We start from the raw sequence: 15,406 nt of genomic DNA, 5'->3' as shown, positions 1-15,406 counted from the left end.
TGTGGTTGTGAATATAGATGGTGTGGCTGAGAGTGTAGATGGTGTGGCTGAGAGTGTAGATGGTGTGGCTGAGTGTAGATGGTATGATTGAGAGTATAGATATTGTGGCTGAGAGTGTAGATGGTGTGGCTGAGAGTATAGATATTGTGGCTGAGAGTGTAGATGGTGTGGCTGAGGGTGTAGATGGTGCGGTTGAGAGAGTAGATGGTGTTACTGAGAGTGTAGGTGGTGTGGCTGAGTGTATAGATGATGTGGCTGAGAGTGTAGATGGTGTTGCTGAGTGTAGATAGTGTTGCTGAGAGTATAGATGGTGTCGCTGAGAGTATATATGGTGTTTCTGAGAGTGTAGATATTCGTTTGCCTTGTTCGGGTTGAATGTAGACACAGTAGTCGCTTCTGTATATATTTATTGAGTGAGGCAACAAGGTATATATCTGGCCAGCCGAGGTCCACCTACTCTGAGTCTGTGAGGAGAACTGAGGCTGCTGGGAGCATGGCTGATGCTCCTCTGTCTGGCAAGACTTCAGAGGCCTACTTGCCTGTGATTGGTTACATTTCAACTGACATAAAATTTGAGTATAACACCGCTCGGACACGCTACCAAGTCGACGTCCCTTGTGGACAAGGTCTGGCTAGCTATATAGTTACAATGATACTGAAAGGACCTCAGTGGCATTCAATAATGGCTTACATGTGAAAGTTGCATAATAAAACATTGAAAGAAGATCAGGTGTGCGTAATACTAACAACTAGGCATATGCACCAAAAAAAAATTCATCATAATAGGTGAAAATCATGGTAACAATGCTTTGATTAAACCAGAGTATTAAAAACATGTGGATGTCTACTGATCAGATATGAACAATACAACTCAAGGTATTGCCTAAACAAAATTATTAACATGTGTCAATGGCATGTGCTTGAAAACCATACAAAATTAAACAATTATTACATTAATGGAACAAAGTTCTGACCTAACAACCACAAATGAGTTTTAAGATTAGATAATGATTTTTTGTTTTCTCTTTTTTTCTCTCTCTGAAATATACAATATATTTACAAGACCAATGTACAATATATTTAATGTTCAATATATTTACAAGCTATATACAAGACCTGGATCAAGAAGACTAACATCTGCGTGATAGCAGTCAGGATTCACTGGCCTCAATGTGGTTGCTAGAACAATAATAACTCTTATGACAAGCACTGTAAAAATACAAATGGTAGTAGACTTAACAATGGCATCTAATTTATAACAAAATAAAGTTCAGAAAAACTATACATTATATATAATGGTAATAATAAGACACATGTGGTAGAAATACTGCAAATTAGTTTTTTTTTTTTTTTTTAAACAAACAGAATAACTGCAGAGTGCACTCAATTATAAATTCTGCGGATATCTACACCTAGCTCATCCAGAGCACTATACAACTCTGGTTCTGAATGAAGGTCCGGAACAGATGAAACTTCATGTGACAAACTATCATCTTGAGAGATATCCTCGTTAACATCTAGCCAATGGACATGTGGTGAGTGCACGGTTGAAACGAGAGGTCTAGATCTAAGATTATAAGTGTTAGTATGGGGTTGCTGAACATCAAGTGGTCTGTCAACCACAGAAGGTGGTGTCAGAAGAGGAGTATCTGTCTGGGTAAGTTCATTGTCATCTTCCTCATCAGTCTCGTCAACAGTCATTTTAGCTAACTTCATGTGGTCTAAATGTTCATTTATATACTCTCCTGTTACTAAGTTCTTTAGTCTGTATTTGTTACCTTTGATAAGCTCGGTTACCTTATATGGACCCAAAAGTTTCTTAGTTAACTTATACATTGAACCAGACCTATGTTGGTTAAGTATCATTACTACAGATCCAATAGTTATTTTACTGGGTTTAGCTCGTGCATTCCTTGCTAGAGTGAACTCGGCTGTAGCTTTGGACAGTTGTTCACGTATTTTCTTGAATACTAATTGCATCTGTCTATGCTTCACTTGAACAAAATCATCTATGTTATATAAGGAAGTAGGAGGTACGTTAATCAATTCATTAGGGAGGATCTTATCTGTACCATAAAGAATAGCGTGAGGGGTGTCACCTGTAGAAACATTAATTGAAGAATTTATAGCACACTGAATTAAGGGTATAAAATCATCCCAATTGTTGTTATCAAAATTCAACGTGACTCTCAAGGCATCTAACACTTTCCTGTTAGTACGTTCGGCTAGTCCATTACTTGCTGGATTGTAAGGCATGATGCTACATTTTTTGATGTTATATAAATCACACAAACTAGTTAAAATACTATTACTGAATTCTGGACCATTATCTGAAAGGATTACTTTAGGCATACTATATCTACAAATTATTTGGTCATGGAATGCGCTGGCTATAGTTTCTGCTGTTTTGTTCGGGATAGGAACTAGTTCGCAAAACCGTGAAAAATTATCGACCATTACAAACAAATGTTTGTTCCCTTTCTCTGTTTCCGCAAAATTTGTCAATAAATCCATCGATATTCGTTCCCAAGGAGCTTTAGTTGCTGGGTACACTTAAATTGAATTAGGTCCTGAAACATGTCCCTTGTGCTGTAAACAAGTTAAACATCTGTCAACATAATGAGCAATCTCCTTAGCCATTTTTGGCCAAAAATACTTCAATTGACCTTGTTGGAGTGTACGATCCTTTCCTGGATGTGCACTTGCAGGAGCATCATGGATAATACTCAAATTCTATGTCAGTTGAAATATAACCAATCACAGGTAAGTAGGCCTCTGACGTCATGCCAGACAGAGGAGCATCAGCCATGCTCCCAGCAGCCTCAGTTCTCCTCACAGACTCAGAGTAGGTGGTCCTCGGCTGCCCAGATATATACCTTGTTGCCTCACTCAATAAATATATACAGAAGCGACTACTGTGTCTACATTCAACCCGAACAAGGCAAACGAATACTGGTAGCAGCAGTGGGACCCAGAAATTTTTTCTGGAAACGAAAATTCAAGTACCCAGCATCGCCTTGTGTTCACAGTACAGCCGCCACCGCCATCAGCCGCCTCCATAGCCGGCATCCTGCCACCCACGCATCAAATATTGTGCCAGACCGGGGTCCTGCAATCAACCACTACTCCAGGCCAACGTCTCAGCAGTAAGGGTCAATAATTTCCTGTTTGAACGTTAATTCATCAGTGAGGAGGAAGGAAGCTTCCTCGCCAGCCATTTTTGAATCTCGCGCCACCACGTGGGAACCTGCACCCACCACCACTGCCGCCCAAGCTGACAGTATCAAGCTTTGTGAGTGTTCAAGCTACTGAAATCGTCGTCAGCCATCGTCGCAAGTATCAACTGATTATTGTGGGTGTTGTACAGTTATTCAAAAGGAATTGGTGGAAAAAAAAGACTACAATTGTTTGACTAAGTGTCGCCACCTTGCCTCCCTCCCAAGCTCACACACCATCGCCACAGCCTCCGGCTACACCACTCTGCTGTGAACTCTTGTCTCCCTATCGTGCTTTCCCCACCGCCATCGTCGCAATATCGTCGTCGTCAGAATTTATCTTCGCGCTTCCAACATCAACAGTGTGTGGGGTTCCTGAGCTTCGCGCCAACACCGCCAGGAGCACGGCCATCGCACCAGTTTGTAAACAAGCCCTCACATTGGCCTTTTCACACGTCTTGTCACCATTTTTCGTTTTGGCCACTGTTATATTGCAAATCCTGCAGCCCTGAGTTAAGTAATTATGAGCTAAGATATTGTGTGCTATGATTTAATGAGGTTTAACGTAAATATATCCAAAATATCTTATGAATTAACCTTTCAGTGACTTGTTAAATATTGGAGCCGGTTTAGTACTCCAGGCCCACAGTTTCTCTGAGTCCTTTCAATATTCCCTGCATTGATTCCATTATTCATTAATTGTTACTAGTGTCATTAGCGAATTCAAAGGTGAGAGAAGTAAGAAATAATTGTTTCTAGCAGTTTATTTTGCATAATAGAAATTTGTTTTTGAGATTTCCATAGACAATAGAACATAGAAAAATTTTGATATTTCTCCAGACCTAACTTGAAATTTATCCTTTAAGCATTTTATTTTAAATTTTTACCATAGCAGTTATATACATTCCTGTGTCCAGTTTATGTGCTACATCCATATTTCTTGCATTGCCACTTGTTGTGTTGAATCTTTTTAATGAAATTTTTCAATTGCATTTCCCAGTTTTTATTCTAAATTGCTGTGCTTAGTCTGGTTTAATTAATTTACATACATCTAATTCCAGTCATTTTTAATGAAAGATTGCTAAATTTAGTTTACAATTTGCTTGTTCTTAATTATTTTCTTGCCTAGCCCAATTTAATAATTTTATTTCTGCCATTTTTTTTTTACTTTAGCCAAGTTGATATTTTTTTGTGTTTATTTTTGTGTATACTATTTCTGATGCCAGGTGCACTTAATTATAATCTGCGTTCAAATACTCCTTCCATGGCTGTGACAATGCCTACCACTGTTGAAACCCCTTCAGAATCAACGGGAACAGTTGCTCATCCTAATGGCCAGAGATCAGCTCAGGAAATGGCTATTCCTCTTTTTGCTGGTGAATCCCGCTTATTAGAGTCATGGTTTAGTAAGGTTGAAGCGAAAACTGTTGCACGTTTTTCTAAGCCTACTGATGCCGAATACTTAGCAATTGCACGGTCAGCTGTGGACACAACCAAAGGTGACGCACGTTTTGTTGTTGATGAGAAAGCCATTGTTAGCCTCCAGTCTTGGCCCGAATTTAAGGATTTCTTACGCCGTTGCTTTGTTAACAAAGGAGACCTTGACCCGTATAGGTTAGTCAAGCAAATTGCCAATGCCACCATGCAGCCTGGTGAATCGTTTAATGCGTTTACTAGCCGTCTCGATCAGTATCTGTATGCCTTAGTTTCTGCTATGAATAATTCGACTTGGTTAGATAAAGACAATAATCTGTCCCCTGAGGCATGGCCAAGATGATAGCATTTGGGACTTTAATGCATTTTGCCCCAGAGCATACTAAACCAATCATTGAGCAACAAAATTTTGGTGTTAAACATGAAATTGGTGAAGTGTTTGAGGCTATTAACAATGCCGCCGATAAACTAGCTCCCTGAAGTGCTCAACTGTTGCCACCCTCTGATACTGTAAATGTAGTAACAAGCTCTCAGCATCCTCCCACAAACTCTCAAAACTTTTGGTCACAGAACCGTACCCATGCTCGTAGCCCCCAGTCAAATTCGCCGCCTCATAAATTGCCGAAACGCCATAGTCCACAACCATCCATTCCCTCATGTTGGCATTGTGGTAAGAGTAACCACCTCGCAAGGGACTGTTGGTCCGCCCCTAGATCATCACCTCCTAGACAATTCTCTCGGTCCCCTCGTCAATCTTATCATTCTAGGCTCCCATATTGCACGTACCATAAACAAGTTGGTCACCACACTGCGGATTGTAGAGCTAGGCAAAGGACATCTCCACCTCGTAACTCCCACAGTCAGTCTTGGCGAGGCCCACAGCGTCCAAGACATTATCAGAACCCACGTAATTACAACTCCCAGCCCAGCTATAATGCAACTTCAAATTATAATGCTCGGTCACAGAATGCTGGAGCTCAGAATGTTCACTCCATGTCGTCGGGAAACCCCCAAGGCCATCCGCTAACCAATTCAAGCTAGCCAATCCTAGTGCCCTCCCTGTGTATTCAGTAGCTACCCAAAATAGATTTGGACACTTGACAGAGGAGGACACTGACTCTAGACCAGTTGTAGATGTTGACGGATCCACAGTGAATTTGACCCAAACAAGACGCAGATATGCCAGACAACATAAGTCAAAAGTAGTAACTTGTCCAGTCTCCAGTGATGGTCCCCTTGTCTCAGCCATTGTACATGGTAGAGTTTTAAAAGTTTTTCTTGACTCAGGTGCAAAAATTAATATTGTCAAGCCCTCAGCTCTTAGAGACATCGAAAGTAAGCACCCTACTACTTTAAAACAGTCACACAAACCTTTTCTAAGTGGTATTTCAGGAAATAAAGTAAAAGTTCAGGGTGAAATTGACCTCCCACTCAAGTTCAATGATGTCACATTGTCTATAACATGTTTAGTTGTTGACATTATTCATTTTCCTGGAGACATTCTCTTAGGTCTGTACACCATGATTGATGAAAATATTGCATTGTTTCCCCATCGTTGGAACATAAGTATCAAAGACCATGTCATACCCTTGTGTAGCATGTATCGACAGGGCCACGAGTTCAACCTTCAATCAGATTACGTTAATTTTGTTGACACCCGCCTTGCTAGCGTAGGTTTGTCAGATCATTGTCGTGGTAGCATACCCGAGAAAACAGGCACTCGATTGAAGCATAGTAGTTGTGCAGTTGTTAAGGAGAATGAGTATCGGGACTTTCTGGAAGGGGACGCCCTAACGGATTCTCGTTGTCTCGCTCGCCTGGCAGCTTCCATCTCTGAAGTCAGTGGTTCCATGGCTACTGACACTGTGCTACACCCTCATTCTCTCACCAGAATAAGAGTTAAGGTTCAGGGAGTGCCTGAGTTGTCGGATGTGATTGCGGAAAGTGAAACATGTAAAGTGAATGGTACATTTGTTGAACCCTCCTGGCACACAGTGCAGGATGGTACTGTCACATTATTTATCGCAAACACAAGTAATGCCGATATCCATCTCCAGTCTGGTACCCATGTTGTAGATTTTGCCCATTACTCGTTACCGGTGCGAGTTGTGGATGATGTCTCCATGGATCATACTGTTTGTACACTCACACCAGGAGAACAGGGATCTCAGCCAGAGGTGCAAGCGCAACACCTCAGTCCTACTGATTTTCCTGACTCTGTGGCTCAGCTTTTGGAAATTTTGAACAGGAATAGAGCTGTTGTTGCTCTACCAGGAGAAAAATTAGGTCTCACTCCTCTCATTACACATAAAATTCCCCTTGAACAAGGAACTACGCCTATTTATGTACCAGCTTACCGTCTTCCCCATTCTCAGAGAGCAGAAGCAGATAGACTTGTAGAGGAAATGTTACAGAGTGATGTAATTGAATCGAGTAATTCGCCATGGAACGCTCCATTGATTCTTGTACCAAAGCGAGATGGGACTTGGAGACCTGTAATCGATTATCGCAAGCTTAACAGAGTAACAATACCTGATCGTTTCCCACTTCCAGTTCTCAATGATTTGTTGCAAAGTATTGGTCGAAACAAAGTATTCTCAACGTTAGATTTGTTGCAAGGATTCTGGCAAATCCCCCTTGATGAGGAAAGTAAACAATTGACAGCCTTTAGTACTCCCAATGGTCATTTTCATTTCAAAAGAAAGCCGTTTGGTTTGCGTAGTAGTCCAATAACCTTTTCACGGCTCATGACAAATCTATTTCGTAGATTGATAGGAAGTACACTTCTAGTTTACCTTGATGATCTTATAATCATGTCGCAAGATGTTCAGACTCATTTCCAGAACCTTGAGAAAGTACTTGCAAAGCTCGCTGAAGCTAATTTAAAAATAAAGCTTGCAAAATGTTCATTTTTAAAGCAAAAGATTAATTTCCTAGGTCATACAGTTACACCTTCAGGTATTACATTGAATGAATAAAAAATTATTGCTGCCCGTGATTTTCCAACACCTTGTACCTCAGAAGCCGTAAGACAGTTCACAGGTCTTGTAGGATTTTATCATTCATTTATTGCTGGATTCTCTATTATAGCCGCTCCGCTTTACAAGTTGCAAAGAAAAGATGAACCCTTTGTTTGGGGAGAGGCCCAGGATCAGTCATTCAAAAAACTCAAAGCAGCCTTGATTTCGTCACCTGTCCTTAGGTACCCAGATTTTTCTAAACCTTTTACGTTGGTTACAGATGCTAGTGACATAGGTCTAGGTGCTGCATTACTTCAAACAGAAGGTCACAGAGATCACGCAATAGCTTATGCTAGCCGCACATTATCCAAAGAAGAGAAAAATTATAGTGCAACAGAACGAGAAGCCTTGGCAGTTGTCTGGGCACTTAAACATTTCAAGGATACAATTTAAAATTACCCAGTTCATGTTCTTACAGATCACCAACCATTAATTCCCTAGTTCAAAAATAAGAATCCAGTTGGAAAGTTTGCTAGATATTTGCTCACAATTCAAGAATTCAATTACACATTTGGATATATTCCAGGGAAGCAAAATGTTGTAGCCGATGCGTTTTCTCGACATGTAGCTGCGATTCAGTTCAATTACCCAGCATTAGATGCTACAGTAGTAGAAACGGAACAAAGACAAGACCCCATATGGGCACCTGACATTAAATTTTTGACTAAGCAAGACACTCGCCCGATTCATAAACCGCCAGTACCATTGAAAGAACTAATTATGTTGGACAATTTACTGTGTAGAGTAGTAAATCTAGGGACAGCCCCGAGGAAATGTTGAGTGTAAATGGTGTGGCTGAGTGTGTAGATGGTGTGGCTTAGAATGCAGATGGTGTGGCTTAGAGTGCAGATGGTGTGGCTGAGAGTGTAGATAGTGTGGTTGTGAATGTAGATGGTGTGGCTGAGAGTGTAGATGGTGTGGCTGAGAGTGTAGATGGTGTGGCTGAGAGAGTAGATGGTGTGGCTGAGAGTGTAGATGGTGTAACTGAGAGTATAGATATTGTGTCTGAGAATGTAGATGGTGTGGCTGAGAGTGTAGATGGTGTAGCTGAGAGTGTAGATGGTGTGGCTGAAAGTGTAGATGGTGCGGTTGAGAGAGTAGATGGTGTTACTAAGAGTGTAGATGGTGTGGCTGAGAGTGTTGATGGCGTGGCTGAGAGTGTTGATGGTGTGGCTTAGAATGCAGATGGTATGGCTTAGAGTGTAGATGGAGTGGCAAAGAGTGTAGCTGGTGTGGTTAAGAGTGTAGATGGTGTGGCTGAGAGTGTTGATGGTGTTACTGAGAGTGTAAGATGGTGTGGCTGAGAGTATAGATGGTGTGGCTGAGAGTACAGATGGTGTGGCTGAGAGTGTAGGATGTGTGGCTGAGAGTGTAGATGGTGTGGCTGAGAGTGTAAGATGGTGTGGATGAGAATGTAGATGGTGTTGCTGAGAGTGTAGATAGTGTGGCTGATAGTGTAGATGGTGTGGCTTAGAGTGTAGATGGTGTTGCTGAGAGTGTAAATGGTGTGGCTCAGAGTGTAGATGGTGTGACTGAGAGTGTTGATGGTGTGGCTGAGAGTGTAGATGGTGTGGCTTAAAGTGTAGATAGTGTGGCTGAGAGTGTAAATGGTGTGGCTGAGAATGCAGATGGTGTGGCTGAGATTGCAGTTTGTGTAGTTAAGAGTGTAGATGGTGTGGCTAAGAGTGTAGATGGTGTGGCTTAGAATGCATATGGTGTGGCTTAGAGTGTAGATGGTGTTGCTGAGAGTGTAGATGGTGTGGGTAAGAGTGTAGATGGTGTGGGTGAGAGTGTAGATGGTGTGGCTGAGAGTGTAGATGGTGTGGGTGAGAGTGTAGATAGTGTGGCTGAGAGTGTAGATGGTGCGGCTGAGAGTACAGATGGTGTGACTGAGAGTGTAGATGGTGTGGCTGAGATTGTAGATGGTGTGGCTGAGAGTGTAGATGGTGCCGCTGAAAGTGTGAATGGTGTTACTAAGAGTGTAGATGATGTTGCTGAGTGTTGATGGTGTATCTGAGAGTGTAGATGGTGTCGCTAAGAGTGTTGAGGGTGTTGCTGAGATTATAGATGGCGTCGCTGAGAGGGTAGATGGTGTGGCTGATAGTGTAGATGGTGTGTCTGAGAGTGTAGATGGTTTGGCTGAGAGTGTTAATGGTGTGGCTGAGAGTGTAGATGGAGTGGCTGAGAGTGATGATGGTATGACTGAGAGTGTTAATGGTGTGGCTGAGAGTGTAGATGGTGTGGCTGAGTGTAGATGGTGTGGCTGAGAGTGTAGATGGTGTGGCTGATAGTGTAGATGGTGTGGCTTAGAGTGTAGATGGTGTGGCTGAGAGTGATGATGGTGAGGCTGAGAGTGTAGATGGTGTGGCTGAGAGTGTAGATTGTGTGGCTGAGAGTGTTGATGGTGTGGCTGAGAGTGTAGATGGTGTGGCTGAGAGTGTAGATGGTGTGGCTGATAGTGTAGATAATGTGGCTTAGAGTGTAGATGGTGTTGCTGAGAGTGTAAATGGTGTAGCTGAGAATGCAGATGGTGTGGCTGAGAGCGTAGATGGTGTGCCTGTGAGTGTAGATGGTGTGGCTGAGAGTGTTGATGGCGTGGCTGAGAGTGTTGATGGTGTGGCTTAGAATGCAAATGGTATGGCTTAGAGTGTAGATGGTGTGGCTGAGAGTGTAGATATTGTGGTTAAGATTGTAGATGGTGTTACTGAGAGTGTTGATGGTGTGGCTGAGAGTGTAGATGGTGTGGCTGAGAGTGTAGATAGTGTGGCTAAGAGTGTAGATGGTGTTGCTGAAAGTATAGATGGTGTGGCTGAGAATGTAGATGATGTGGCTGAGAGTGTAGATGGTGTGGCTGAGAGTGTAGATTGTGTGGCAGAGTGAAGATGGTGTGCCTGAGAGTGATGATGGTGTGGCTGAGAGTGTTGATGGTGTGGCTGAGAGTGTAGATGGTGTGGCTGAGGGTGTAGATGGAGTAGCTGAGAGTGTAGATGGTGTCGCTGAGAGTGCAGATGATATAGCTGAGAGTGTATATGGTATGGCTGAGAGTGTAGATGGTGTTGCTGAGAGTGTAGATGGTGTGGCTGAGAGTGTAGATGGTGAGACTGAGATTGCATATGGTGTGGCTAAGAGTGTAAATGGTGTGGCTGAGAGTGTAGATGGTGTGGCTTGGAAGGCAGATGGTGTGGCTAAGAGTGCAGATGGTGTGGCTGAGAGTGTAGATGGTGTGGCTGATAGTGTAGATGGTGTGGCTGAGAGCGTAGATGGTGTGTCTGAGAGTGTTGATGGTGTGGCTGAGAGTGTAGATGGTGTAGCTGAGAGTGTAGATGGTGTGGCTGAGGGTGTTGATGGTGTGGTTGAGAGTGTAGATGGTGTGGCTGAGAGTGTAGATGGTGTGGCTGATAGTGTAGATAATGTGGCTTAGAGTGGAGATGGTGTGGCTGAGAGTGTTGATGGTGTGGCTGAGAGTGTAGATGGTGTGACTGAGAGTGTAAATAGTGTGACTGATAGTGTAGATGGTGTTGCTGAGAGTGTAGATGGTGTGGCTGAGAGTGTTGATGGTGTGGCTGAGAATGCATAAGGTGTGGCTGAGAGCGTAGATGGTGTTGCTGAGAGTGTAGATAGTGTGGCTGAGATTGCAGATTGTGTAGCTAAGAGTGTAGATGGTGTGGCTAGGAGTGTAGCTGGTGTGGCTTAGATTGCAGATGGTGTGGCTTAGAGTGTAGATAGTGTGGCTGAGAGTGTAGATGGTGTGGTTAAGAGTGTAGATGGTGTGGCTGAGAGTGTAGATGGTGTGGCTGAGAGTGTAGATGGTGTTGGTGAGAGTGTAGATAGTGTGGCTGAGAGTGTAGATGGTGTGGCTGAGAGTATAGATGGTGTGACTGAGAGTGTAGATGGTGTGACTGAGAGTGTAGATGGTGTGGCTGAAAGTGTAGATGGTGTGGCTGAGAGTGTAGATGGTGTCGCTGAGAGTGTGAATGGTGTTACTGAGAGTGTAGATGGTGTCGCTGAGAGTGTTGATGGTGTATCAGAGAATATCAGAGTGAATCATGGTGTATCTGCAATGGTGTCGCTGAGAGTGTTGAGGGTGTTGCTGATAGTGTAGATGGTGTGGCTGAGATTGTAGATGGAGTAACTGAGAGTGATGATGGTGCGGCTGAGAATGTTGATGGTGTCGCTGAGAGTGTAGATGGTGTGGCTGTGAGTGTAGATGGTGTTACTGAGAGTGTATAAGGTGTGGCTTATAGTGTAGATGGTGTGGCTGAGTGTAGATGGTATTTGTGAGAGTGTTGGTGTGGCTGAGAGTGTAGAGTGTGTGGCTGAGAGTGTAGATGGTGTGGCTGAGAGTGTAGATGGTGTGGCTGAGAGTGTAGATGGTGTGGCTGAGAGTGTAGATGGTGTGGCTGAGAGTGCAGATGGTGTGGCTGAGAGCGTAGATGGTGTGCCTGTGAGTGTAGATGGTGTGGCTGAGAGTGTTGATGGCGTGGCTGAGAGTGTTGATGGTGTGGCTTAGAATGCAAATGGTATGGCTTAGAGTGTAGATGGTGTGGCTGTGTAGATATTGTGGTTAAGATTGTAGATGGTGTTACTGAGAGTGTTGATGGTGTGGCTGAGAGTGTAGATGGTGTGGCTGAGAGTGTAGATAGTGTGGCTAAGAGTGTAGATGGTGTTGCTGAAAGTATAGATGGTGTGGCTGAGAATGTAGATGATGTGGCTGAGAGTGTAGATGGTGTGGCTGAGAGTGTAGATTGTGTGGCAGAGTGAAGATGGTGTGCCTGAGAGTGATGATGGTGTGGCTGAGAGTGTTGATGGTGTGGCTGAGAGTGTAGATGGTGTGGCTGAGGGTGTAGATGGAGTAGCTGAGAGTGTAGATGGTGTCGCTGAGAGTGCAGATGATATAGCTGAGAGTGTATATGGTATGGCTGAGAGTGTAGATGGTGTTGCTGAGAGTGTAGATGGTGTGGCTGAGAGTGTAGATGGTGTGACTGAGATTGCATATGGTGTGGCTAAGAGTGTAAATGGTGTGGCTGAGAGTGTAGATGGTGTGGTTTGGAAGGCAGATGGTGTGGCTAAGAGTGCAGATGGTGTGGCTGAGAGTGTAGATGGTGTGGCTGATAGTGTAGATGGTGTGGCTGAGAGCGTAGATGGTGTGTCTGAGAGTGTTGATGGTGTGGCTGAGAGTGTAGATGGTGTAGCTGAGAGTGTAGATGGTGTGGCTGAGGGTGTTGATGGTGTGGTTGAGAGTGTAGATGGTGTGGCTGAGAGTGTAGATGGTGTGGCTGATAGTGTAGATAATGTGGCTTAGAGTGGAGATGGTGTGGCTGAGAGTGTTGATGGTGTGGCTGAGAGTGTAGATGGTGTGACTGAGAGTGTAAATAGTGTGACTGATAGTGTAGATGGTGTTGCTGAGAGTGTAGATGGTGTGGCTGAGAGTGTTGATGGTGTGGCTGAGAATGCATAAGGTGTGGCTGAGAGCGTAGATGGTGTTGCTGAGAGTGTAGATAGTGTGGCTGAGATTGCAGATTGTGTAGCTAAGAGTGTAGATGGTGTGGCTAGGAGTGTAGCTGGTGTGGCTTAGATTGCAGATGGTGTGGCTTAGAGTGTAGATAGTGTGGCTGAGAGTGTAGATGGTGTGGTTAAGAGTGTAGATGGTGTGGCTGAGAGTGTAGATGGTGTGGCTGAGAGTGTAGATGGTGTTGGTGAGAGTGTAGATAGTGTGGCTGAGAGTGTAGATGGTGTGGCTGAGAGTATAGATGGTGTGACTGAGAGTGTAGATGGTGTGACTGAGAGTGTAGATGGTGTGGCTGAAAGTGTAGATGGTGTGGCTGAGAGTGTAGATGGTGTCGCTGAGAGTGTGAATGGTGTTACTGAGAGTGTAGATGGTGTCGCTGAGAGTGTTGATGGTGTATCAGAGAATATCAGAGTGTATCATGGTGTATCTGCAATGGTGTCGCTGAGAGTGTTGAGGGTGTTGCTGATAGTGTAGATGGTGTGGCTGAGATTGTAGATGGAGTAACTGAGAGTGATGATGGTGCGGCTGAGAATGTTGATGGTGTCGCTGAGAGTGTAGATGGTGTGGCTGTGAGTGTAGATGGTGTTACTGAGAGTGTATAAGGTGTGGCTTATAGTGTAGATGGTGTGGCTGAGTGTAGATGGTATTTGTGAGAGTGTTGGTGTGGCTGAGAGTGTAGAGTGTGTGGCTGAGAGTGTAGATGGTGTGGCTGAGAGTGTAGATGGTGTGGCTGAGAGTGTAGATGGTGTGGCTGAGAGTGTAGATGGTGTGGCTGATAGTGTAGATGGTGTGGCTAAGAGTGTAGATGGTGTTGTTGAGAGTGTAAATGGTGTAGCTGAGAATCCAGATTGTGTGGCTGAGAGCGTGGATGGTGTGCCTGAGTGTAGATGGTGTGGCTGAGAGTGTTGATGGTGTGGCTTAGAATGCAGATGGTATTACTTAGAGTGTAGATGGTGTGGCTGAGAGTGTAGATGTTGTGGTTAAGATTGTAGATGGTGTTACTGAGAGTGTTGATGGTGTGGATGAGAGTGTAGATGATGTCGCTGAGAGAGTTGAGGGTGTTGCTGAGAGTATAGATGGCGTCGCTGAGAGGGTAGATGGTGTGGCTGATAGTGTAGATGGTGTGGCTGAGAGTGTAGATGGTGTGACTGAGAGTGTTAATGGTGTGGCTGAGAGTGTAGATGGAGAGACTGAGAGTGATGATGTTTTGGCTGAGAGTGTTGATGGTGTGGGTGAGAGTGTAGATGGTGTGGCTGAGAGTGTAGATGGTGTGGCTGATAGTGTAGGTGGTGTGGCTGAGAGTGTAGACGGTGTGGCTGAGAGTGTTGATGGTGTCGCTGAGAGTGTAGATGATGTGGCTGAGAGTGTAGATGGTGTGACTGAGAGTGTTGATGGTGTGGCAGTGTAGATGGTGTGGCTGAGAGTGTAGATGGTGTTGCTGATAGTGTAGATGGTGTGGCTGAAAGTGTAGATGGTGTGGATCAGAATGCGTAAGGTGTAGCTTAGTGTAGATGGTGTGGCTGAGCGTGTAAATGGTGTGACTGAGAATGCAGATGGTGTGACTGAGAGCGTAGATGGTTTGGCGGAGAGTGTAGATAGTGTTGCTGAGAACGTAGATAGTGTGGCTGAGAGTGTAGATGGTGTGACTGTGATTGCATATGGTGTGGCTAAGAGTGTAAATGGTGTGGCTGAGAGTGTAGATGGTGTGGCTTAGAAGGCAGATGGTGTGGCTTAGAGTGCAGATGGTGTGGCTAAGAGTGTAGATAGTGAGGTTGTGAATGTAGATGGTGTGGCTGAGAGTGTAGATGATGTGGCTGAGAGTGTAGATGGTGTGGCTGAGAGTGTAGATGGTGTGGCTGAGAGTGTAGATAGTGTGGCTGATAGTGTAGATGATGTGGCTTCGAGTGTAGATGGTGTGGCTAAGAGTGTATATGGTGTGGCTGAGAAAGGATAAGGTGTGGCTGAGAGCGTAGATGGTGTTCCTGAGAGTGTAGATAGTGTGGCTAAGATTGCAGATTGTGTAGCTAAGAGTGTAGATGGTGTGGCTAGGAGTGTAGATGGTGTGGCTTAGATTGCAGATGGTGTGGCTTAGAGTGTAGATGGTGTGGCTGAGAGTGTAGATGGTGTGGTTAAGAGTGTAGATGGTGTAGCTGAGAGTGTAGATGGTGTGGCTGAGAGTGTAGATGGTGTGGCTGAAAGTATAGATGGTGTGACTGAGAGTGTAGATG

The 15,406-nt window shown here is 44.2% G+C and overlaps 2 protein-coding genes across 2 annotated transcripts; both read left to right on the top strand.

Moving 5' to 3' along the window:
• The first annotated feature begins 59 nt into the window (after window positions 1-59).
• LOC138367176 (oviduct-specific glycoprotein-like) lies at window positions 60-8,847 on the top strand. Its single transcript, XM_069328581.1, has 2 exons — window positions 60-221; window positions 8,512-8,847. Exons 1-2 carry the CDS (start codon window positions 60-62, stop codon window positions 8,845-8,847), a joined length of 498 nt encoding a protein of 165 aa, XP_069184682.1.
• An 810-nt stretch (window positions 8,848-9,657) lies between these two features.
• On the top strand, window positions 9,658-15,132 carry LOC138367175 (autotransporter adhesin BpaC-like). Its single transcript, XM_069328580.1, has 9 exons — window positions 9,658-9,900; window positions 10,148-10,228; window positions 10,566-11,072; window positions 11,744-11,866; window positions 12,447-12,953; window positions 13,625-13,747; window positions 14,122-14,341; window positions 14,732-14,881; window positions 14,963-15,132. The coding sequence occupies exons 1-9, from the start codon at window positions 9,658-9,660 to the stop codon at window positions 15,130-15,132; spliced, it is 2,124 nt and encodes a 707-aa protein (XP_069184681.1).
• Window positions 15,133-15,406: the final 274 nt, after the last annotated feature.

This window comes from Procambarus clarkii, chromosome 21 (assembly GCF_040958095.1).
Source record: "Procambarus clarkii isolate CNS0578487 chromosome 21, FALCON_Pclarkii_2.0, whole genome shotgun sequence".
Taxonomy (NCBI): domain Eukaryota; kingdom Metazoa; phylum Arthropoda; class Malacostraca; order Decapoda; family Cambaridae; genus Procambarus; species Procambarus clarkii.
This window is presented reverse-complemented; position numbering and strand designations above follow the sequence as displayed.